This window comes from Corvus moneduloides, chromosome 2 (genome assembly GCF_009650955.1).
Source record: "Corvus moneduloides isolate bCorMon1 chromosome 2, bCorMon1.pri, whole genome shotgun sequence".
Lineage (NCBI taxonomy): Eukaryota > Metazoa > Chordata > Aves > Passeriformes > Corvidae > Corvus > Corvus moneduloides.
The window spans coordinates 54,373,717-54,398,918 of record NC_045477.1 but is presented as its reverse complement, the minus strand read 5'-3'; the positions used below and the strand labels follow the sequence as shown (position 1 = coordinate 54,398,918).

The 25,202-nt window shown below is 42.6% G+C and overlaps 1 protein-coding gene across 1 annotated transcript in view; it reads left to right on the top strand.

Annotated features, from left to right (window-relative positions):
• FAM124A (family with sequence similarity 124 member A) overlaps window positions 1-22,668 on the top strand; it is a 39,448-nt gene extending 16,780 nt beyond the window's left edge. Inside the window, exons 3-4 of the mRNA XM_032099710.1 lie at window positions 9,408-10,147; window positions 20,142-22,668. Of these exons, the coding sequence (XP_031955601.1) occupies window positions 9,408-10,147; window positions 20,142-20,939 (1,538 nt within the window). The 3' untranslated portion in view covers window positions 20,940-22,668. The remainder of the gene's footprint in view (window positions 1-9,407; window positions 10,148-20,141) is intronic.
• Window positions 22,669-25,202: the final 2,534 nt, after the last annotated feature.

The following is a 25,202-nucleotide window of genomic DNA, read 5'->3' as shown; positions in this document are numbered from 1 at the left end:
GCCACCTAGAAGCCTTTGGCTGTGCAAAAGGTTTCTGTAGCTGCTTGTTGTCAGATTCCACCGTGATGAAGGACCAAATGCTTGCATACAGAATAGAAAAGTACAGTACTGATCCACAGGGAGTTGAGATTGGAAAGCAGCTCTAGAGATGAGGCACAGTCATGTGTAAGGACATGCACAAAAGGATGTGTAACTTGAAATCAAACCTAGATTTGATTTTTGCTTTCCAAGTGGCATTGACCTTGTAAAGACTGAAGTTCCTGTTCAAATTTGTCTGGCTTGGAGTAGCATGTGTATCTCTGTTTTTTGTAAGATTCAGTGTTTCACTCTTTGGGATCATTTAGCATGCACCAAGCTGTGTGTCCCATGGCTAAATTACTTTCTACTGGCTTAGTACTAGCTTGGGATCTCTGTATTGAGGGTGAGCAGGTGTACCCTCAACAGTTACTGGACCAGAGTTACCAAACCTTGTTTGTAGTTGTTTTCTATACTCTTTTCTGACCATATCCAGGGTTTTTTTTCTTGTCATACAGATACAGCGGATGAAAACTGGACTAGTTATTAAGAAAGAGTAATGTGTATGGATGACAATGTAAATGTTTTTCTAGCTCCTTTTTTTTAAGCCCACATAGTCATAACCAAAACCATGTAACAAAATACATCCTCATTTTTAATAATCCAAGCATATTTCAGAAGCATAGGAAATCTTTGCTAGACACTGAGCTATCGAGTGCCATGTAGTTCTAGTAAAAACTTACAGGAAATATGTCAGAGAAAGTTAAATTGGATTATTTGGTGATGTGGGTTAAATCTCCCCCTGTGGAAGTGTTACTACTGCTGTCCCAGAAAACCACAAGGAGCTAGGCAGCCATTTAGTGGGTGTTTTAACCCTGAGAAATGGGTTGCAGGAAAGATCTTGGCCCTGTAAGTTCAGCTGGTACAGTGATGAGAATGATCTGTAGATTGTTGCTATGTCTGTCTGAATTGTTAAAGCCCAAAGAGGGAAGCTAAAAAAATAAATCTGTCCCATGGCAACTCTTGACTCAGAGGCACTAGTTGGGGTAGAACAGGAAAAGCCATCTGAGTCACCGAGTCAAATAACAAAACACTTGTGAAGGCTGAAGCTGTTAAGGCAGTTTCTACTAAATGTTGCCAGTGCCAACAGTTAGTTTCCTCATGGCCATAGTACATTATCGTGGGGTACTTTCTTTAATCGGAACTTTTAAAAATAAATAAATACCATTTTTTTATGCACGCTCAGTGGAAACTGGGGCATTTGGTAATAGTGCGTGCCACATTCTAGAGCAGCAGATGTCCTCTGCCTGCCTTGTTTTTGTTGGTACAACATTTGTTGGTTAGTAGTTTAGGAAAAAAATTGTATCTATAGTTTATAAAACGTTCATGAAGTTTTTACTAGGTGACTCCTGGCTGCCATCGTAGGGGACCAGGATGGAGCACGGACAGCAAAGCATGCTTTCTGTTCCTGCTTCCCCTTTCCATCAGCTGGTAGGGGTAGATCTTTTGAGCCACAGGCTGCTGTCAGCTGAAAGGATTATGAGATTCAGACTAATTTTCCACTACTGCCAAGTCCAAATGGGTCCTTTGCTGTAATGCTGATATTGTTCATTGTCTACAGAGACACAAACATGGCAATGCTCGGCCATGCCTCAGGGTTTGATCCCATAATGTCTTTGGTTGTGTCTTGAGTGTAGATATTTTGGTGTGACTTCTGCCTCCTCTCTGGCTGGCTTTCCCTGCCACATCTTTGTGATACCAGGAGGATTTGTGCAACAGCACAGACTGATTAAAAGAGGCCTGTCTGAAAAATAACATTTTTAGCCAAACTAGTATTCTGACTGCCACCAGAAGACACAGTCCTTATTATTCCTGAAGTCTGAGAGCTTCTTTTCAGTATGTTCAGCAAGCTCTTTCAACTTGCATCTAGACCTGACACATGGGAAGCACTGGAAACACTTAGCTGAGAATAGTAGAGGGAAGAGTGCCAGCAGTAAAGACTTAAGTTGTCTTAAGCCCGTCATAAAATCACACTTTCAGTTAACTAGAGTACATTGTGTGCGGCATTCAGCTTATTGTTGGACTGATTTTGTTAGCTGCTCAAGTGTGCAGCATTTCTTGGTTGGTTTTTTTTCCTTAAGGCAATGTTCTTTCTGCCCTTTTATAAAAACCATGTTTTTGAGAATCTCAGCTTTTCACAGGAGTTGAATTTTAAGAAAACACAATGCCTATAATCAGAGGACTTCAGAAAGTATGGTGTTGGATGCAGTTTTTACAGCTTTTGATTTACTAGTGGTTGCTGATGGGAGTTTTATTGTGTAGTAATTTATTTACCTAGTAATTGAATTATACACACAACTTGTAACTGAATTACACATTGCAACTCTCTACAGAATCTGGTATTTATACCAAATATCAGTGTCTGGGTTCTTGCCAAGAACTACGATCCTTATCTTTCTGTAGGAAGATTGTATGATTGGGAAGGATGTATATCTTCGCAGAACTTAATTCTTCTGAAGAGCAAATCTGCAGCCATTCTGAATACTGCTTTCTCTGTTTGCATGTCAGGCCCTCTTCCTTCCCCTCCCCCTCCTAAAAAGCAAGGCAACCTTTTTTTTTTAAATTCTATGTACAATATAAAATAGCAATAAAACAGATCAGTGTAATACTTGGGCATTTATAATTAACGCACCTTCCCTGTATTTCTCCACTGGGCTGAATTTAGCATCAATATGGGCTGTTTACATGAGGTCCCACATCTTGCCCTGGTGGCCCATGGGTGCCAACACCACCAAACTCACTGTGGCACTCTCTGCGAGCAGCAGCTCATTGTCGTGCTCCAGTTCCCCACTCAGGGATTGCTGTTTCTTCTTGTGAAAGGCACAGAATGGCAATCGCCAGCTGTTTGCCCCAGATCAGGAATGCTTCTGAGGATATCAAAATAAAATTACCTTGCTGTTTCTCTGCTTGGTTTTGGGTCTCCTGTGGGAGTTAATATCTGTGTGATGAAGCCACCTAGGCCCCACATGGGCAAAAGGAGGTAGATTGTAGCTTTTGAGAGGAGACAGCTGTAACAGTAAAGGCAGCCTGGAGATGCCAAATCATGTGAATCTGTTTTGCAGCATGTATACATGTGCAGATTTAAACACCAAGACAGCTCTCAAATTGTGGTGATCTGTGTGGGAGGGAAGAGGGGAAGTTATAGCAGTTTACATCCAGAAGAATATCCATAAAGGTGCATGAGTACACCAGCATTCCGGGGTTCTTGCTTTTCAGCAAATTAGTGGCTTTATCTGTGGTTGAAGAGAGTATTGAAGACTTCAGTGCTCTCCAGAGGTTAAGTAGATGATAAGGTCATTGGGTTTTTTAATTGAAATTTGGATTATTTTTAGCCGCGTAATGTAATGTTCGAGCAGCGTATTTTGAGGGAGGAGAACACCAGGCAGCCAAAATAAAGAGCTCATGGAGAAGACCAGAGCATTTGCAGAAGCAAAGGTACCACGTTTAGATCTGCCATTGCCTTTGCTTGATCATGCAGGGCCTCTGTGGGCATTAAGTGTCAGTTGTTGACAAGATTGGTTCCCTCAGGATTGGCTGCAGTGCTGTACACTAAGAGCAATGACTCCTCCTAAGACTGTTCATATTAATGTACCAGAGGAGGCTTTTTATCTCCATCAGACAGATGATGGGCTTAATTTTGAGCTTTATTTTTGCTCAGGTTTTTTTTGTTGTTGTTATTCTACAGCGACTGGAGGAGCAGATTGACCATTTTGCTGTGCTTGTCTGTATGCTGGTCTTCTGTGCATTGTCTGTACTTTCTTAGCATGGATGGAGGAGTGAGCATTGTAGAACATTCAACTGCAGCTCCTCAAGAAAATGCTGCTCTGAGGGGAGCATGAAAGAGGTTTCTCCTCTTGGCACTGTGCTGTGCAGAATATCCCCTTTCTTCTTGTTTCTGAGCATCGTTTCTGAGTTCAAGGTGGTGTGCAAAGCAGGGCAGGCTGAGAAGCACATTATCCAGCAGCCCTGCATTTGTCAGATGCTATTAAACAGCAGGGAAAGAGAATGGAGGAGCTGGTGAATCTGTCACATCCTGCTTGTTCAAAAGATTATTGATGCTGCATAATTCATCAAAGCATGACCGACCCGGTGGGTTCTGCTGCCAGAGGTCTCCAGTTACTGCTTCTGTTGCAGCTGCCCATAAAGTGATGCTCCTTGTTTATGAAAATAGCCTCTGATTTTATGTCGGCCCATGAGCCTTTCAATTAGTACACCTGAAAGGATCACTCTGGCCTTGGACTCAGATAAAATCTGAAGGTCTCGTTCACTGAGCAATGCTGTTGTTTTGACATTTCATTGTGTTTTGCAGTGTGATTGAAGTAGGGAAATACTCATACTTTCTGTGCAACAGAAATCCTGGGAAATTTTGGTTGGAAATATTATAGTGCCTTTTTTTTTTTTACATTATTTATACAGTGTTTGGGATTATTTTACATTCCCACAGTTGAAATATTTTGATTGATTAACAGTGAAAAAATATGCTGCTTTGTAGCATTTGGTTTTGAATTATTTCATTACTTCCTAATAGCAGTCATTTCTTGATAATGAAGTACTGCTTGATGGGAGTTGCAGTTCAGAGGCTTGGCAAATTCACTCTGAACCTCTCCCATTGCCCAATTTACATCTCTGGTACTGCATCATGCAATTTGGTCAAATGAAATTTGAAGTCTTACTGCCTAATGTAGCAATAGAGGAATCTGGTCTGTATGGCATAAGACAGGTTCAGGTGTTGGTTCCCATGAAGCAGCATGCTGCAGCGGTAAAAATGGAAATTGGTGTTCCAGTGTTCAGATTCCAGTGTTCCAGTGTTCAGATTCTTAATGAAATATTGCTGGTCAGAAAAAAAAAAAAAAGTATTGTCAAGTATTTTTGGTTTGATATTTCCTCTGAGTTTCCTGGATAGAAGATTGCAAATGTATGTGGCTAGAAAATTGAAAATATCTGCCACAGTTTGGAAATGCTCTTTCACATGCACAAACTGGAACCAGAAACCAGTCTGCCTAAAATCTCACTTTGTTACAAATTCAATCCTATCTTACAATACTTACCAGGTTTACTTAACTCTGTAGGTAACTCTTCATTAAGTATCTCCTGGTAAGTCTGAGAGGTCTTTAGGTTTGTTTCACCAACACAGGCTTAGGAGAGACATTTCAGGGAGACAGGTATGTATATCCTTCCTAAGCTTTATTATGGGATGAGTTTAGTCCACTGGAGAAGCCTGAAAAATCAGATCTCATCAAGACTGCTGAAGGTGGTGACCTCCTGAAATAAAAAAGTGGTTGGAACACTGCCATGAGAAGGAATAGGTCTTTGCTCAAGGCACCTCCAGAGAGAATGCAGCCTGGGTATGTCACGGTGTAAAAGAGGAAGCTGCCTTGGGCCAGAGCCCTGCCTTCCCAGGCAGCAAGAATGGTGTTACCAGATACCTGAGTCCTTTTGGCACCTCTCAGGGGTGGTGGCTGCCCCCCCAGCCACTTAACCCGTTGCTTCTCACTTCACCCATGGATATTTGTGTCACTAGATCAGAGAATCATGAAGTCATTTAGGTTGGAAAAGCCCTCTTAAGATCATCGAGTCCAGCCATTAACCCAGCACTGTCAAGTCCACCACTAAACCTTGTCCCCGTGTGCCGCATCTACATGTCCTTTAATTACCTCCTGGGATGGGAACTCCACCACTTCCATGGGCAGCCTGTTACAAAGCTTGACAACCCTTTTGGTGAAAAGATTGTTCCTACTATCCAGTCTAAGCCTCCACTGGATCAACTTGAGGCCGTTTTGGAGGGACTGACCCCCACCTGGCTACACCCTCATTCAGGCAGCTGTAGAGAGTAATAAGGTTTCCCATGAGCCTCCTTTTCTCTAGGCTGAACAACACCAGCTCCATCAGCTGCTCCTCATCAGATCTCCTCTACACGTTTCACCAGCTCATAGCCATCCAGCCAGGCAGCTCTGGATGCCAAGAGGGTTGTCCTGTGCAGGTGCTGCTGTTCCCTACAGAGTGAGAGTGGAGGAAAAGAATGAGGAAGGCAAGATCATCCTCCACAGGTTTTTCAGAGGTGGCTGCATCTCTCCATGCACACAGCAGGGGATGTGGACAACTGGGATAGACAGGTAGGTATCTGTCCTGTCTGTCCCCAGGCCCAGGCAGCTTCAGTTTCAGAGAAGTCATACCAAAATGAGGTAGCTGGCACAGGCAGACTTGACAGGACCCACTGCTTTCTTTCATATTGTTTTGCTGATGAAAATGTCCTGGTTTCTGGGCAGGGAAAGGAGGGCAGGAAGAACTACAGGGCTGGACTGCCATTCTGCTTTGCAGGACTTTCTTTTATCTCTGCTCAGCAATACTGCATCAGCAACAAAATAAAAATAGTATGTAGAGAAGGACCCATACAATCCTAAAATATCAGGGCCACCTTCCACTCCCGGCTTTAAGAGGTCAAGTGTAGCAGCTCCGCAGCATTTGGGCTGGCTGCTTTAACCTCTCATGGGTGGTTAATACTACCTAGCAGAGGAGTAAAAAGTTTAGAATTGTAAAATACTCTTTCAGTCCTGGTAGTAATTACCTCTTAGCAAAGTTAGTGCTTTGCCAACTCAAAGAGACCTAATCCTCTTCTGTCATAGGAAGAGAAAAAATGTAATAGCTGTGAGAACTGTGAAGCTTATTTTCAAATAGATGCCTCAGCATTTTGATATTTTCTGTGGGATTAACTAGTAACACAGGAAGGCTAATACATATGCAGAGCTTTCATTTGCTTCTGTAACAATTTCCCCTGGGGCAAATTGTTCTGTGTCATGAGAAATGGTGTTGTTTCCCCTCCTTCTTTGTCAGATGAAGGAAAAAGACTTGTTACCAACATAGAAACAATTTGCCACTTATTGTCATTTCAGGGAAAGTTTCTCCTTGCCTCATACTTCTGCTTAAGTTTCTCTTTTTCTTCCCCAGACAGAAAGGGCTGCCATTTTAGAAGCACAGAAGCCACATAACAAAATATGTAAAAGTGGTGCAGTAAAAGCATCTTTGCTAACATAAAATAGAACTGAAGCTCTTTCTGTACTGATCTGTTACACTCAGTTGCTGCTAGCTCAAAAAGAAGAGATAATTTGCTCTGCTCTGTATAACTCTGGCTCCTAGGATGGCTTTGTGCTCTGCCTCTGAGGCTGGTTCTGCGAGCATCTGGTGCTGATGGGCACAGGCAGCGATGGCTGCAGAATACTAATGCTGCCACTGGCTCCCACAAGGCTCCACTTCTGAAAAATGCTTTAGCTGTTGAGTGTCCATGCACCATGCTGAGCAACAAGAGGGTAAAAAAGCCGTGCTCGGGGATTTTTCTTTTTTTAATGCAGAGCAAGAAGCCGACAGCAACGATGGCTCTCTGCTTCACATTGTTGTGCCCAGGCTTCTTTCAGAGCTGCAGTCATTTATATGCATAAATATCAAGCCTGTCACTTGTTGCAGGCTTTGATAGTATTTGTGTAACAAAGGAATCAGAGAGAGAAAAAAGCTGAACATCTTCTATTCCAGTCTTAGAAAAAGAATGACTGTGTAGTTATGGTGATTACTTTCTTTCAGGTTTTATTAGGTCACTGTCCTCTGCAATTTGTTTTCTTTCCTGTTCTGCTGTCCAATGTAGAGGACCATGAGAGGACCTCCCCCCACACCCCTTTTTCTTTCTCCCACACTGTGACTACCCGCAGGGGGTATCTCAAAGAATTACCTGCCAGTAATGATTGCCACAGCAATGCCTCTTGCCACGAGGCACTGTTTTTCTTTTTGCTTCAATTTTTTTTCCTTCCATTAGCCATCTGACAAAGTCACTCCACATCACCCATTTCATGCAGAGATACAAGAACTCTGCTGTAATTGTATTTTTGATTACTTACTTGATTTTTCTTTATCTCCCCTAGGCAAGATGCACTCTTGCTATTTGCTCTGCATACCGTGTCTTTCTGCAGCTTCTAAATTGAGGCCGATGTTATGTTTACCAGTCATCTCTGTCTGCAGAGCTATGCAGCTGCATCTAAATTTTCTCTGGGTCTTGCAGTTATTCTATATTGAAAGACAACTAAAACACACTACTCGTATAAAGCTGCTTTTCCATTAAAGCAATTGGTGAAGTATCACAAGAATGTTGTTCCAATGCCAGGAGGGAGAAGGGAGAGGTTTGTACTGATTGCTAATAGGAGGGGAAATAGCCTTTGAGACAATCCCCTTATTAAATGTGATCTGCACAATGAAAAGCTTGGGAAGCCTTTCTAAGGCTTCTCACATTTAGGCTTTGTGCCCAAGTTCAGGGTCTCAGACATGGAGGTGGTTTCAGAATACCGCACAAGGGGAACCATTTCAGCAAAAATATCAAGGTTACATGATTAATTTATTAAACTGTCTGGGATCACCGTGCCTCTTTATTGGCATGTAACTCCAGCAGAACAGAAGTAACAATTTCTCCCCAGACCTCCAACCAGCCATTGCTCTGCTGGGCTATCAGAGAAGTTTCAGGGACACAGATAGAGCCCCTGTGAACATTGCCAAGGCTAAGTAAAGGTTTCTTTTTTCCCCCTGAGTAAGTGTAATTTTTTTGCGCCTCCTCCCTTTAAAAGTCTTCCTTAATCTTAAGAAAACCTTGAAGCAGTAGTATTACAGTCTTGATAGTCTGAAGATACAACCAGTGCAGGATTTGTAGGGACAAGTAATATATTTTCCTAAAGAAGGACCTGTGTGCCTGGAGGCTTGTCTGCTTTTTTTTTTACCTGCTGTATCAGTTGGTCTAATAAAAGATATTTCCTTTCCCTACAAACATTGCCTTACTTATTAGAACAGTTGCCTCCAGGATACAAAACACTTAACTGTGTGTAAAACTCCAGTGTCAGGGTGATAGAGTGGAGTTCAGTGGTGTGATTTCCATGCCCTGAGCCAACTGGCAAAAATGGAAACAAGGTGGGATGAAGACTCTCCACCCTTATCATTCTGCACATCATTAATGTCCCTTATAACCCCACTGTTGGTCAGTATTTTTGTTTTTCCTACCTCTCAACTGTATGGAACAGCTCTTTCTTACACAGAAATGCTCGTCAAGTAGCATCTTTTGGATGCTATCTCAGAGAAACAGCAGCTCTTACGGCATGCTTGATGAAACTTTTCTCTGGCTTCTGATTATTTTCCTGGATGCGATATCGCTGTACTTTCTTTTTGTTTGTTTACTACAAGGGAGCTTCAGAGAGATGGAAAACAAAAAAGCCCACTGTGGCTGAGTGGACTGTTTCTCCTTTAAGGATCACCTAAGTGTTGTCAACTTGGTTGCAAATCTTAAAGGACTTTTTTTAATATTTCAGGTGAACTTTCTGTGGAAGGCATACAAGACCCATTCCTTGTTAGTGTACATATTATCACAGACCCAGGTGAATCCAAGACACTTCAGCAGGCCATCGATAAGCTTCTAGCCTGGATCCATCCAGACCTGCAGCTGTTTCGGGTCTCAGAAAGACGAGCGCCCAGGAAGCGCAGGAAGCCGGTGAAGGCTGGTGTTTCTCAGCCAGCCCTTGCTGTCATTCTGTTCCTGCAGGAGGAGTATGGAGAAGAACCGATCTTGCAGCTCCATGAAACTTTTCAGCGGCCACCATGGCATTACCACCACACAGAGCTAATGCATGGGAAATTCCTCCCTTACATGCCATGCAGCCAAGACTTCTACACTTTGGCTCCAGAGACTCCTCTCTGGGCCATTCGCCCAGTGCACTACGGGAAGGAAATGATCCGCTTCACCATATACTGTAGGAATGAAAATTTTGTGGACATCTTGAAATTGTATGAGTTAATATTGAAAAGACCAATGTGTCAGAAAAAAGCAGACTTCTGTGTTTTTCCTGTCTATTCTAACATGGAAATAGACATTCAGTTTTCTTTAAAAAAACTCCCAAAGGGCCAGGTGCCAGTGAGGACAGAGTCAGCCGTGCTGGAGTTCAGAGTAAAAGATGTGGGGCAGCTTGTGCCTCTCTTGCCCAACCCTTGCAGCCCCATCAGCGAAGGCAGGTGGCAGACAGAAGACCACGATGGAAATAGGATCCTTTTGCAGGTAAGCTCAGTACACAGGGAAATGGAAGCACATTTCTTGGTTTTGTTCAGGAAAGCTTAACCTGCATTGACAGTTGCCTTTTTTTTTGTTGGTTGGTTGGTTGGTTTTTTTGTTCTATCCTTGGAGAAAGGGACAGGACAATATAGCTGAAGAAAGAACTTGAAACCCCTTGCTGTGTTATGTAACTGATCACAAAAGCAGTGTTATGCAGATATCAGTTCAACCTCAGTTTATGCTAAGAGTGATGTGAGATGAGATGAGATGAGATAGCTGTTTAAAAAAATGAGGACAGAAGGAATTATGAGCCCAAGTGGAGAAATCATGGCTGGTGAGTGTAGTTTTATAAGAAGTATGGGCACAGAACTGACAGGGAGTTTTAAAATAGCCCTCAGTTATGAGGCTTTCATGGAAGACAAGCTAAACTCCTGATGGTACTCATTATTTTCTAGCATCACTGGGTGACAAACTGCATCTCTCTTTTGCACAGTGATTATCAGGATGAAGAGAGAGGTGATGAAGGAAAAGAAATGTGCCCTGAAGAGCAGACTGAGAGACATTCCCACAGACTCTCTTTTTGAACTAATCTCAAGTGCTCATATCCGAATGCTGAGAGTTTGTTTGTTAGGACATCTGTAGGCACCATATCTGGGCAATATATCAGCATGCTCTGCTCCACCACACCACATCCAAGGGAGATTAAAGGATAAGCAGCAAGCTCTTAATAGCTGCCTGCCCTGCATAGGGGTATCTGTGGCAATCCAGAGCCAGGTTAATGTGCATTTTTGCACTGCAGAGTTGTTTATTGCTGCTTACATTCAAATCAAGGAACACAGTCCCTCACCTTTACGAGGCTATTGTTCAGAATTCAAAGGGTTTTCTTTTGGAGTGGATTTCATTCATGTGGCTTGTCCAGTTGTCTGACCTTGTTGCTGTGGAAGAAGCATTGTGGGTGCCATCCTTCCACTGTACAGACTTCCCAGCATGCAGAGGGGTGTGTACAACCCTCTGTAGCACAGTGCCCCTGGGTTTGTAGTTCCTCAGACTGAAAATCCAGGCACACAGGACATCTGTGCTCTGGTGAGTCACATCCAGGAGGTAATGGAACCTTTTGATGTTGCTTTGCAGATGCCACCCTCAGAGAAATCACATGCGAGAGCTAAATAACACATGTAAAGAGCTGAGAAGGGCAGCTTCCTTGCCCATCTGGCAAGACACCAATTTGTCAGGGTTACAGATTGCGCTTCAATAATTTCTGTGTTAGCCTGAGATAAGTTACAAAATGAAGCTGACGGGAGTCATCACCAAACTTATACACAGCAACCACTGTCACTTATGTCCTCTTTTCCCTGTTCTTTCTCAGAAGGTTTCTGCTATGCGGTATAACTTTGGTTTATAGGACCTTACACCGTTTTCAAGTAAATTGAAGGGAAGGGTAAAAACAAAAAATAGGGCTTTTAAATAGGGCTTCTGGTTTAAACCCAGCAAATTTTCAGAAGTAACAAGTGCTAGGCAGTACAGAGGTAAAGTGAGACTTGCTGAGCAAAGGAAATCAGAATAAGATTTTAGCCATATGTACAAAAAGAGAAGAGCAGAAACTGCCTAAGTATGGCCTGCAAGTACAATTGATCTTCATTTCTGTTTTCTGTGAGGACGATGATTCTGAACAGGAGGACAAAATGGCAAATGAGAATGAAGTTGCAGAAACGGAATTCATCACTTTGGAAATGTGGTGAAGCAAAAGAAGTTTAGTATGTGCAAAGTGGAGGGAAACAGAAACTTTGGAACTAACTTACGCCATTGTAAAGTCATAAAACTAGGTCCTGGTATATGGGTTTTAAGCAAGTCTATACAATCAGAAGTGGAGCTGTACAGCTCAATCACAGGGAAGATACCTTGTTACTCAGATACCTGCAGCCACCAGTGCAACATGACGATGAAAAAAAAATTGCCATCTCTGGTGTGTCAGAGTTACTATTCTGTAGGAAGCATGGGAAGTGTTTGTGCCATTGCACAGGGTCCCAAGGGCCTCACCTGTCTTCAGCTCTGGACTCCAGAAGGGTGACCTCAGAAAGGTGCAAGGACAGGGGAGGGCTCTCACCCTGTGCAGAGGAATGAAGAGACTGTCTTACAATGGGAAGCTGGTAGAGTAGGGTCACCTGAGCCCAACCAAAGTAAGTCTGAAGGGGGCTCTGACTGGAAGACAGACCACAAGGTAAACAGCAGGAACAGGAGAAGGCTGTTTCACTAAATGACTGTTCTGACACAGGAACAAGAACTTACCAATAAATAGATTTTAGTACATATTGATAGCTAATTACAGAACAGCCACCCAGCAGGTGCAAGCAGGTTAATACCTTAATTAAAGGCAGGATGGTCACTTAGGGAGAGGAGATGATAGAGCATGGGTTATAGGAAACACCAGATTTGGTGATCCACAGACTCCTCGTATTCTTTTCATTCATTCTAATTTCAAAACAATTATAGTATCTAACCCCTGAAAGTAACAGGACTACATTTTGACTTCTCACAGAGAATTGCTATTAGCAGTATTATCCATGCCACAGCATTGACAGTAACTTTCATGTCTTTCCAGTTATATAAGCTTAAACAATGACCTCTCAGTATTTTTCAGCCTGCATATCATATCAGTTGGTACTTACTAATCATCAGAATGTTTTTGTTTACTTTATACAGATATTGCACCTTTTAAAAATTATACTTGTACCAAAAATGGTAGATTGATATCCCTATTAAATTGCAGGCAGAGCTTGAGGTTTGAGTATTCTTCCATGTTTAGGCTAACGAGATGTGACCTCTTGCTTTTCTTGACAGGGACTTGGATACTTGCCAGACAGATTGATCCATGTTCTTAATCCATTTTGCAAATGCAATTATCAAAGGGCTTAGATAAAGTCAGTTCAAGAGAAAACAAAGTTATTCATGGATAAGATAAATCTGTTTAATGCCAAGAAACTATTCCTTCATTTGCAGGCAAGCCCTTCAGAATTATTTTGTCACAGTAGCTTTTACACGTTGGCAAATTGGTCCGAGGGTGCAGCTATGTAACAGCTGAGGCAAAGGGTTCACTGGAGCAGGAGCAAGGCTTAGGAACATGATTGCATCCTGTGGGAAGACACCCACAGTGCTTCACCAGAGCTAAGCCCGGAAGCAGGAGCTCTGGGGAGCGCTTACGAGAGCAGTGGGAAGAATATGTAAATAATGTAGCTAAGAATTTACCATGTACTGATATACTGAATATACTGCCGGATTTGTAGGTCTTGTCCAGATTCTTGGCTGCCTCTGGGCGTAATCCACACAGAGACAGATGAAGTGCTAATGAACTTGCACTCCTGGCAGTGCAATGTGGGAAGCAGGAAAGGTTAATTACTGATTGGACTGGCTTGGCCATGCACGTTTTTGAAGCAAGGATAGTGAGCAGAGAGTACAAAGTGCACAGATGGCTTCTTTAAATTATGAGAACATCTCTGGATTGGGTAGGAAAAGTAAAATAATATTTTGGCAGGATTTCCTAGCCACTCTGCCTGAGATGGAACATGCAGACATACCCAGGAGGAGGATGGACAGCAGTAAAATTAGTATCTTGCCTAGGTAGAGACTCAGCACTTAAGCATAGGACCTGCTGCTGTTTTACATGCCAGAGAGGTTCTGTGCAGTTTATGAGGTGGCTGTTTTCTGCCTAGTGTTGCTTTATAAGGCATCCTTGAAATAACACTGTAAATGTTAGCAGATCACAGCTTATGAGGAGGTAGAGGGATTCTTTTTTTAGCTGATTTGCTGAATTAATCGGCCAATGTTCTTATCTGTACAGGGCAACTGTAATCTTGAGTTGAGAAGTGGTATCGTGTTTTAGGAGCAGAGGTAGTGGCACAGCTGAAGCAAGGAGCTGCCACAAGAGGACTTAGACAATGCAGAAAATACCTTGTCTTAGATATATGGGCATGGGTGGATGTTACTGAGCTGATGAGGTCAAAATAAATACAAGATATGAGGATTGGAGAAAGCTTTTCTTCCCCAGCCCCAGCTGAGACTAAAAGAAACATTTTACTCTCCTGTGCAGCATGAAGAATGGTTTGCCCTCAAATTTATCTTGGCCAAGGAGAGGCAAATCTTGGAGTCTCAGGGTCTAGTTGTTTTTCCATTGAGAGCTTTAGGACATGGATCGGTGTGGTCATGGTTGCACGTACTTCAGCTGACCCACCAAACCATTCCAGACTTCACCTAGCTCTGCCTTTCCTGTCCACCACAAGGCAGTGTTGCTTCTCCTTCCCCTGTTTTCCAGTTGGCCATCAATGCTTGATGGCTGTCTAGCATTCATATGACCTTGATCAAGTGTGTAAATATTCTAGAAGCCTTAGTCAATCTGCCATCATTTTAGGTATGGGGCCTGGACTTTGTGGCACCTCTGTCATGTCCCTGATGGAAGCATAGAGTTATTTAGTATCCTGAAAACGAAAATGCTTTAGTCTGCCCAAAGTGTCAACATGCTCTGTAAAGAAATGGCTTAAATGATTTGTAAAATGTTTAACAAAGGTCAGACTGGGTGATACAATGTACACCTGTAGTCTTAAATGCAGTGAAATCATCTCACCCCTGTTACTCAAAGCATCACAAAGAACAGACTCTGGGAGATAAAGGAAAGAAAATGCAGTCCCACTCCCACAGACTGGAGTACCTACAGTTAGATACAAGTGGAAAAGAGAAAGAAAGGCAACTGAAGCAGAGTCAGAGAAGGCAAAAGGACAAAAACAGGCAAAGAAAGGGTACTTTTGTGGAAAACTCTTTCGTCTGCAGGAAGGAAAACGGAGGTAAGAAAAACCTTTAAGCTTGCTGAATTAATAGTGCAGATAGAGCAGAATTGAGTACAAAGAGGAAGAAAGGAAATAAAAGCATCCACTGGCTCAGGTTGCCCAGAGAAATTGTGAATGTCCCATCCCTGGAAGTGTGCAAGGCCAGGCTGGATTGGGCTTTGAGCAGCCTGGTCTAGTAGAAGGTGTCCCAGCCCATGGCAGGGGTTTGGAGCTATACAATCTTTAAAGCCTCTTCCAATCTAAACCATTCTATATCTTACAACAAGCACGGATGCGTACAGGGCACCTTTACAAAAATTATATTAATTTCCTATGAAATTGGTGGAAAGGACACACTTTTGGAGCAAAAATCAGCTCAGTCAAGGGAGGTACCTTAAGCTGATATAATTAATCTGTAAATCTAATACTAGTCTCCTTTTTTTCAAAGTATTTTAGTCTATTCTTCCTTTCCTTTTTGTGACATAGGTGTTTGGTTGTTCTTAATGCTAATGGCTGGGTTTTGGGGGAGCACAGAGAATCAGTCACTAACTCATATGAGAGATTTTTAACTTGTTTTTCTTCAACCTAAGGTACTTTATTTTTTCTGTTAGTCCAGTTAAGTTCCATGGCATTCTAGGATCTCCTGTGACTCTTTACACCCAGCAAAAATTCTTGAGAATAAATAGGTTTTTTGCTACAAAGCACTCAAATTTTCTAGTTTTGTAAACACACTACAAGCCACTTTTTTCAAAGAGATTCCATTTTAAATCAAATGTGTGCATTTTGCCTTTTTGGTATGCTGTGCTTCTGACTACATTTTGCCTTTCAAGTAAGAGTTATTATGATGCTACTGAGGACTAATCACTGCGACTTTTTCTTGTGTTGATTTTTTTTTTCCTGGATCAATTCCTCTGGTTTTAATACAATTAAACAAACACCATCCCACTCCTGTTGAGCAAGGCAGGCAAAATCTGGGCTCGAGATGGTGATGTCATTGCTGTGCTGGCTGGGTCCTGACCTCAGCAAAGCCTTGCTGGCAGTTCTTAATGCAGATAATGCTTAAGGAGATCTCTATCTGCTTTCTTAAAAAGCATATAACTTAAAATAGACTGCAGCAGCACTCATGGATTTTTTCTGTTTGGTCTCAACAGCCCAAATTGAAAGTGCACTTCTGAAAGGTTTGCCCCAAGTTGTTTATGGCATTCCCGGATATTCATCATGAAATTCTTCTGCAGCCCATTGTAAAACACAAAGACTCTAAATCCCTCCAGGCTTCACAAAGATTTGTGCAGAGATTATAAATGAGCAGCAGATTAGCGCCAGATGAAAAAATGTGTTCTGTGAGAGAGCTAATCTGTTCAGTCAGTGGCCGAGTTTGCTGTGCATCTTTGTGGCAAGGTCTGACAAATCTACCTCCCTGCGTTTGGAGTTTGGATCAAAATCAACGTGTCACTTTGGATCGTGTTTTTGTCCTCTCAGATGACTGACGCCCTCTCTGGCATCTCTCTGGTGCTTGTGCCTATAACAGGCAGCATGGCTGTACCAGGCAGGGCTCTGCCAGGCAGCAGGGAGGCAACAGGCAATGCCGAGAGCGTTAGCAAGCTCTGAGAAGGCTGATGATGAGGACTTGGAGAAAAGAATTCAGAAAAGATGCAACTGTTTTTAAAGGCAATGGCAGGATTAAGGAGGCAGAGAAGCCTCCTCAGAAAAGTGAAGAGGAGCGGTCACATGAGCGTACAGGCTGCGTGCAGCACTTGGTGTGCTGTGCCAGGGTGGCACAGGAGAGCACAGTCAATGGCCTTGGCTGGAACTAGGAGCTAGTTTTGCCTGACTTTTAATCCTGGCTAAATAATTGAATCCTCTCTGTGATCTCTGGCAAGTTAGAGAATGCAGATATAGAAAAGTCTTATTAGTCCACATAATCCAGTTCTCTACAATGCAGGATTAGCCTGTAATCTTTATTCACTAGTATTTCATGGGATGGAGCTTCTGACATGGTCCCCGTAGTACAGTGTTCTACCTGTAGTACACTACTGCTGCTTGTACTGTCTGGTGTTCTCACAGCCAGGAAAGTCGTCGGTTACATTGCTTTAAGATGAAAGTATTAAAATAATATCTCCCCATTATTCCCCATTTCTGCCCATATAATGAAGAGCAGCATTGGAAAATAGGTCTTCTAAATCTTAGCTCATCTAAAAAAAAATTATCAAAGTGAGCAGTTCCTCCTATAAACAGAGCTGTTCAGAAATAAGCTGTATTAGAGATGTCACTTGACCTGCCCTGCAGGCAGGCATTCTGGGGGCAGGCTGTGCTTGCTCCCTTCTCCTCACCATCCACCGTTACCTCCTGCCAGGCCAACTGGACTTGACCAGGAGCTTTGACCCAGGAGCAAGATTAACAGCAAATACCTTGTATAAAATGAAATGCCTCTGTCTGTCTGCAGGAACATTAAAAGAACTAGGAAAAAAAAGTTTAAAATAGCAAAACCCTAAAAGTAATGTCATACCTAAAGTAGATTGTCAGCTACAGTCTGTGTTCTGACTGTAGTTGATGGGTGTCTACTCAGTACAGCCCAAGGACACAGAAAGCTATTCAGCTAACCAACCAGACACAAGAATTTTTTCAGGGAAAGTTGAATTGTTCTCCAGACCCCACTGGCTGTATTAACTGGACAGCTAAATCCTATTCACGATGTCTTTGGGCTCTGCCTGACAAAGGTGTGGTAGACAGGTGGTACGGCCTGCACGAGGTAAAGGCAAGGCTTTTGTACTGGCCCCAGAACTCTCTGCAGTGCAAGGACAGATCTATTCCCAAAAGCCTTATGTTTTCAGCTGCAGTTTTGTCCAAGTTGCTACCAGTGGTCCCATCCTTTTCACAAACAGGGAGACCGCACTTGCTTGGATCCTTGGTTTCTGTGGATGCTTGATCTGCCAGATTGTCAACTTAAATCTCCAAAAACACAAGTATAGCATAAAAATAAGATATGGTGAGGCAATCCTTTGTTTTCTTTCTGAGAAGTAGAAATGTTCTGAAGGTGCTTTGGTTGATTCACTGAGCATGGTGGTTGAGTTCATGTAGTGTATCTCAGAGCTACTGCTGAGAAAAAATATTGTACCTTTGGTTAATGCTGACAAAATATAATGAGGAGTGTTTTCTTGGTCAAAAACATCAAAAGAGTGCAGTGACCTGTTTGTGGACTTTCAGCATGTCAAATTCTTTTATCTGCATTATCCAAAAAAGTCTTTTGTTAAGGAACAGCTGGTATTTTCTTCATGGACAAGCCTTTTATCTTGCAGAGTAATTTTTAAACAAACTGGCTCACATATTGCACTAATAAAATAAAGTTATGTGTAGAGGTCCAGTGTGATTTCTGGCAATATTGATTTGTTGACAGCTGACTCATTACATTTGACTCTTTTGTCCTCAGTTTCTTCATTCATATAATTCTTTATGACATTAAGGGAAACAGCTTACTATATTACACAGAAATAGGTTGTGAATTACCACACCTCATTATATATATATAGTATACATATGTATATTTACTCATCTACAGCATCTAAATGAACTTCTATGGTTTGGCTGTCCTATAATCTCTAGTAAGAGATCATGGATGAGCAAAGCATTTTTTACAGATGTGAAAATCCTTTTTTTGCCCATAAAATCACTTCAATAAAAACCAGAAGATGGCTATGACAGATCTGGGTCACTAAGACAATGTGATGTGCACTAGCAAGATGTTAGAAGCATCAATGTATGAGACTGGATACAAAGAACCTCCTTGGTTGCCAAGTCTCAGCTCTTTCTGTCATGTCATATAATCTCTTTGGTAAAATGAACAAGCTCTGTCTTTATCCATTACTTGCCCCAGAAGACTCTTCTTCTGTTGTTATTAGAAACCTTTTATTAGTTTGTGGTTGAGTTTTTTTAATAGATAGTTCATCTTATTTTTTTTTTTTCCTGTGGCTCCATCTTTTTCACTTCACAATTATTCTTTTTCACATAGGTGTGATTGGAATCATGTGCAGCATTCTGGATGAGGCTGTAGCAGAGTTGTCCACAGTGCTTTTATAACTCACTTTAGACTGCCCAGTACCATGTTGTCACAGCCTTGTTGCTTTAATAGCAGAAAGAGATCAGGATATCCAGTTCTTTCTCCTCTCTTGTTTCTAACTGACAAGTCCCATAGCTGAGATAATTGTTTATTCTCAAGACTATGGTCTTGCACTTTTCCCCATTAGTTCCTGTCCCTTTTGGGGCAGAGATCAAGCGCTTTGTATTATGTGAGAAACTCCTGTAAGAAGACTTTTAATTAAACTTTTTGAAAGGGGAATTTCTAAAAGCCTCACTGAAATAAGTGGGAAGGTGAAAAACTTTACGATTTCTCAAGCACAGTTTTGGTTACCCAGCCATCAGTGTCTAATTCCATAGGAAAGCCACCTGGCTCCAGCTCCTTCTTGAGAAGGATGTTGGCTCACCATTTGTCGCAGCTGCTTTCCCTGTTCAAATACTTGAGTATCTGATGGGTAGGCAACTGAATCCTGCCCTAGGACTGAGATTCAGGTCCAGATTTGGATCATAATCATCAGTTTAGGTCTTCAGTCTAGGTGTCTACAAGCAAATTGAATGTGCGTCTGTAGTGTCACTGTGAGATAGTTAATAGAGCTAACTAGGTAAGAAGGAAAGTGTGAAAGAGTTGAAAGAAGTAGTAAATTCCCATTGAGAAGACAGAATGAGCTTGCTTGCTGAAGGCTTTCTGATGTTTCAAAAGAGGACAAAACAAAAAAAAGTAAGGAAGAAATGAGAAATTATAATTATATATTTCTTCTATTTCTTTATTTTTGTTCTTAAGCTATCCACTAAGGTAGTAATGTTGGAAGACAGAATATGAATGAATCTCAACAAGTCAATAGGAAGTGAGAAATTCAAGCTAGTGTAATTCAGCCCACAAGGCAAGGCTTCTCTACCATTTATTCTTGTTGTCTTCAAGGCTCCTTATGTAAATATTTGGGATTTTGGCAGGGTGGTTTGTCTTTGTTATTGCAGTGAAACATTTGCTGCAGGCATACTGACTGAAGTCTGCTTCGTAATTATTTGCAGTAACAACTCAGCAATGGAGACTTAGGGTTGTAAAACTGCCAATTCTGTATTAATGTGATCTTCTTTTCTCCCTCTCCCCGCTGCAGCAAGCACACAGTTGGTGTAGGAAGTCTGCAAAGCAGAAGAAGCAACCGTATCCATCTATGTCAACAGATTCCCACTTCACCACTCTGCCAGCCTTTCTTCCTCAGAGCCACCGATCTGTCTCTGAACAGCCGCAAGAAATGGGTAAAAAAAAGGTACATCACACAAATGGCCTTGGTCATTATCTTGGTTTCTCCCAGCAGGACTTGAGACACAGTGATCAAGGAGACTTCACACGCAGATCCAGGAGTGCCTCCAGCATTTCTTGGTCATTTCAACGAAGCAAGTCTCTGTTCTGCTTGCCCACAGTGAACTCCTCTTCAGCATCAGAGACATTTCATTTCAGTGAACCATTTCAGTTTTTAAATACTGGGTCACCTGCAACCAGGTTAAAAACATGGAAATGCAGCCCCAAGCTGAACATTGATGACTTGGAGGGTGCCCAAGAGACTGATGTGGACACAGGGATGAAGCTGTCCTTCTCAGACCTGTCTGTGGTGTCTGCATACTCTGCCCTTAATGGATTTTGCAGTGAGTTGGAAGACTCTCTTCCATCACAGAAACAAACTGTCAGTAGGGCTAAACAGGCAGCCACCAGTGGAAGGCCTGTATCAGCCATGTGCAATACCCTTGAGTCGGTTGATGGTTCACTGCCTTCTCTTTCAGAATGGTCTTCCAGCTCTTTCATCTCAGCATCTCCCTCCAAGCAGCACAAACAGGCGCTGAGAGCAGCTTCATATTCTCTGGATGATAGTGTTTGCCCAGCTTCACCAGTTAATGAAGAAGAATTTTACATCTGAGGTTTCTCTATCTTAGACCTTCCAGAGCAAACATGTTCTACTTGTGAATGACAGCAGTGGGTCCACCTTGAGCTTACAGAAGGTTCCTTTTTGAGGAGAAGGTGATGCAGAAGAGTGTGTTAAGTATTTGAAGAAAATACTCAGCACCCTCTGAGACTGGCATTCTCAAATGGGGGACAGTAAAGCAGTCTGAGATTGCACCCTGTACCTTTGTACTGGAGGATATGATCAGCACAGAGGCTTTTGCACAGCAGTGCACAAGTTGGTTTTCTGACCAGCCCTTGGACTGGTGGTGAAGGAAATGCTGGAAGAGGCACATAATATTCCATTTTAATTTGGCAGAAAATGAAGAATTTGTGACACCAAACTGCTTTAACTTCTCTGAGAAATTCCTTTAAGAAAGATGGGAGAAGAAAAGGGTCTTACTTCCTTTTCACAGGTTCTAAAGGCAGCTCTAAGCACAGCAGGGCCCAGCAGCACAGCTCCAGTAGGGTCTGGCAAGAAGTTTCTTGTGAGGAAACACTTTCCTTCCAACCTTTGAGAGCTGGCAGTGGTGAGGTGGGGCAGAATCACACAATCGTCAAGGTTGGAAGAGGTCTGATCATCTGAGTCCAGGTGTCAACCTAGCACTACCATAATCACCCCTAAACCATATCCCCAAGTGCCACATCCAGACACCTCTTGAACACTTCCAGAGACTGACCCCACCACCTCACTGGACAATTTATTCTAAGGTCTGACCACCCTTTCAGTGAGTAATTTTTTTCTAATATCTAATCTGACCCTCCCCTGGTGCAAGTTAAGGCTGTTTCCTCTCGTCCTACCACTCAAGACATGTCAGAAGAGACCGACCCCCCTCTTCACTGCAGCCTCCTTTCTGGTAGTTGTAGAGATCAGTGAGGTAACCCTTGAGCCTCCTTTGCTCCAAACTAAACAATCCCAGTTCCCTCAGCTGTTCCTTATCAGACATTTGCTCCAAACCCTTCACCAGCTCTGTTGCCCTTCTCTGGACATGCTCCAGCACCTCATTGTCCTTCCTGAATTGTGGGGCCTGGAACCAGACACAGGACTCAAGGTGCAGCTATCACCAGTGCCAAGTACAGGGGTCAATCACTGCCCTGGTCCTGCTGGCCACACTGCTGCTGATACAAACCAGGATGCCATTGGCCTTCTTGGCCACCTGGGCACATTGCTGGATCGTGTTCAGCTGGCTGTGGAACAGCCCCTCCAGATCCTTTTCCAGCCACTCTTCCCCCAGCCTGTAGCAATGCATGGGATTGTTTTGACCCAAGTGAAGGACCCAGCACTTGGTACACCTTACTTGACCCCACAAGACTGTTCTCAGCCTATCAATCCAGGGCCTTCCTGCCTTCCAGCAGATCAACACTCCCACCTAGCTTGGTGTCATCTGTGAGCTTACTGAGGATGCACTCAATCTGCTCATCCAAATCATCAATGAAGATGTGAAACAGAACTGGCACCAGTACTGAGCCCTGGGGAACACCAGTAGTCACCAGCAACCAGCTGGATTTATTTCTATTTACCAACACTCTCTGGGCCTGGCCATCCAGCCAGTTTTATTCAGTGAAGAGTCCACCCATCCAAGCCATGAGCAGCCAGTTTCTCCAGGACAGTGATGCAGGAGACAGTTTCAAATGCTCTCCTGAAGTCTGGATAGACAACATCCCCAGATTTTCCCTCATCTACTAAGTGGATCACATTGTCATAAAAGGAGATCAGGTTGGTCAAGCAGGACCTGCTTTTCATAAACTCATGCTGGTGATGCCTTATCCTGGTCTTAAAATCAAGAGTCAAACACGGTTAGAAGGGGAAAAGGGATTTTACCTTGATATTTATTTTAAGGATCCTTAGGTGCGCACGTCCAGGTCAAATGCACCAAAATGCATCCCGCAATTCCCCCAAAAGATCTGGTATAACATTATAGGTTTTACTAATTAGCATATCTATCAAAAATTCCCCAATGAGAGGCTTGAATGAGCCCCCCTCCCCACGGAGCCTTCCCCTGCACGGTTCTATCTTGGTTTACAGAATGTGTTCTGGAGAGGACCTTGGGGTCTGGGGCACACTGATCCCTACCTACAGAGCTTCTACAATGTTTAGTCTCTCAGCTTGACAAACAAGTCCAAGAATGTAGGCAAAAAGCACTAGGAATACAGAAGTTGTAAAAAAGGTATAACAGGGATATAAAAGAAAAGGCAAAAAATCTTCATGGCATCACTGGCTGGGCCTGAGCCCTTGGTTGTCCTGCACATGCCACATGATGACACTCAGGATGATCTGCTCCATGACTTTCCCCAGTACCGAGGTCAGGCTGAGAGGCCTTGTAGTTCCCTGGATTGTCCTTCCAACCCTTCTTGTAGATGGGCATTACATTTGCTAATTTACAGTCAACCAGGACTTCTCCGGTAAACGAGAACTGCTGGAAAAGAGTTGAAACCAGTTTGGCAAGATCTTTTGCCAGCTCCCTCAATACTCTCAGGTGCATCACATCAGGGCACATAGGCTGTGTCTAATTGGGACCGAAGGTCATTAACCCTTTCCTCATGGATTATAGTGATTTCACTCAGCTCCCCATCTCTAGCTTCCAGCTGTCATTGCTGGGTATCCTGGGGGCAACTGGTTTTGGTGTTAAAAACTGAGGCAAAAAAGGCATTAAGTACCTCAGCCTTTTCCTCGCCCCTTGACACTGTGCTGCCCTCTGCATCCAGCAGAGAATGGAGACTCTTTAGCCCTCTTTTTGCTGCCAATGTATTTATAGAAACTTCTTTGGAAGAAGTTTTACTCCTTCCCCAGGGAAGAGGAAGTTCCTCTGTATCTTTTACTTTGACAGACCAGGATGCAGAAAGTGCCAAAAGGGAAACCTTAGAGAACATTTTCAGCCCCCCCACCCAGAAAGCCCATCCCTTCCAGCTAGAGGGAGCCATCTGGACTGTTGTCTGAACCACTTGTTCAGACAGTGATAACCCAAGTAAACCACGTTTGCTGTTTCTAACTCAGGCAATACAGCTTACCTTTTTGGAATACAAACCAAGAAAGATAACCCAGCATTTTTATGTATCGCTACACCATAAGATTCAAATAAAAGACAGCTCCCTGTTTTTTAAAGGGTTGTTATTTTTCTGTTAGAAATAATTAATGCAGAAATTTATTCTTCATATTTCCAGTGCAAACATACTTCTTTCTGGGTAAAACATATTTCTTCTTGAATACCTCTATCCAAAGGGAAAACAAGTCAAATGTTACTGGCTTTCAGAAGGTGTTTTTAAAATATGCATTCTTGGTAACCTGTTTTGCTCTAATTCATTTGGTGTTTTAAAAAAAGTAAGTGAAAAGCTGCTAATATGACAGCTAAGTACCTTCACCAGGAGTCATATAAACAGATTTTATAATGCATGTTCTAAAATTTTTGGCTGACAAGTGTCACTGATTACAACTCTGGTCAAGCCACTGGGGAAATGACCATGTTAAAAGGTGTATGTATAATGCTGAATGTAAGCTATATACAGGTGTAGATGCTGAAGACCTACCATGATGGCATTGTGGTGTATGGAATAAAAACTCATTTTTGGAGAAAAATATTTGCTGTATTACCAGGTAATTTTAATCAAAAGAACTGCTGCTTTGGAGGGGAAAAAAAAAGGTGAAAAAGCACACACATACTGTAAATAATAGTTACAAAAAGTGGAACAGCTCCCCTGGCCCATTTAGGTAAGTGCATGGTTTTTACAAACTATTCTGGAAGAAAGTCCAGGGGAAAATGAGTACAGGTTTATAGGGGAGGAGCCTTCAGCCCAAGTCCAGAAGAGGCCAGAGGGATAGTCAAGGCTTTTTCCTTTTGCTATTGTTTTCTCCACACAGGAAAAAAGGCATCAAACTGAAGTCCAAGTCTCCTCTCTGTGAGATGCTGTCATAGTATTTATCAGGGGTAGACTTTGTCTTTTGTGCTAAACACAATGAATAAATTGGAAAATCTATTCAAGGTAAAGAGCACAGAAGATTCTCAGCCTTTTCCTGCCCTCTAAAACTGTTTAGGCTTACTGCAGTTTTGGGTAAACTGTTCTCTTTCTGGGACCAAAAATAGCACTAATGAAGGATTTGTCATGGTGGGCATGTGTTTACCTGCTCTATGCTCCTTCAGATCCCATGCAGTCTTTCCTCTGACTGTCATGACCTTTAGATCAAATCCCCCCCCGGAACACGTGAACCTGATTTATCTAAAGTTGTCCTCCCATGTTACTGTTT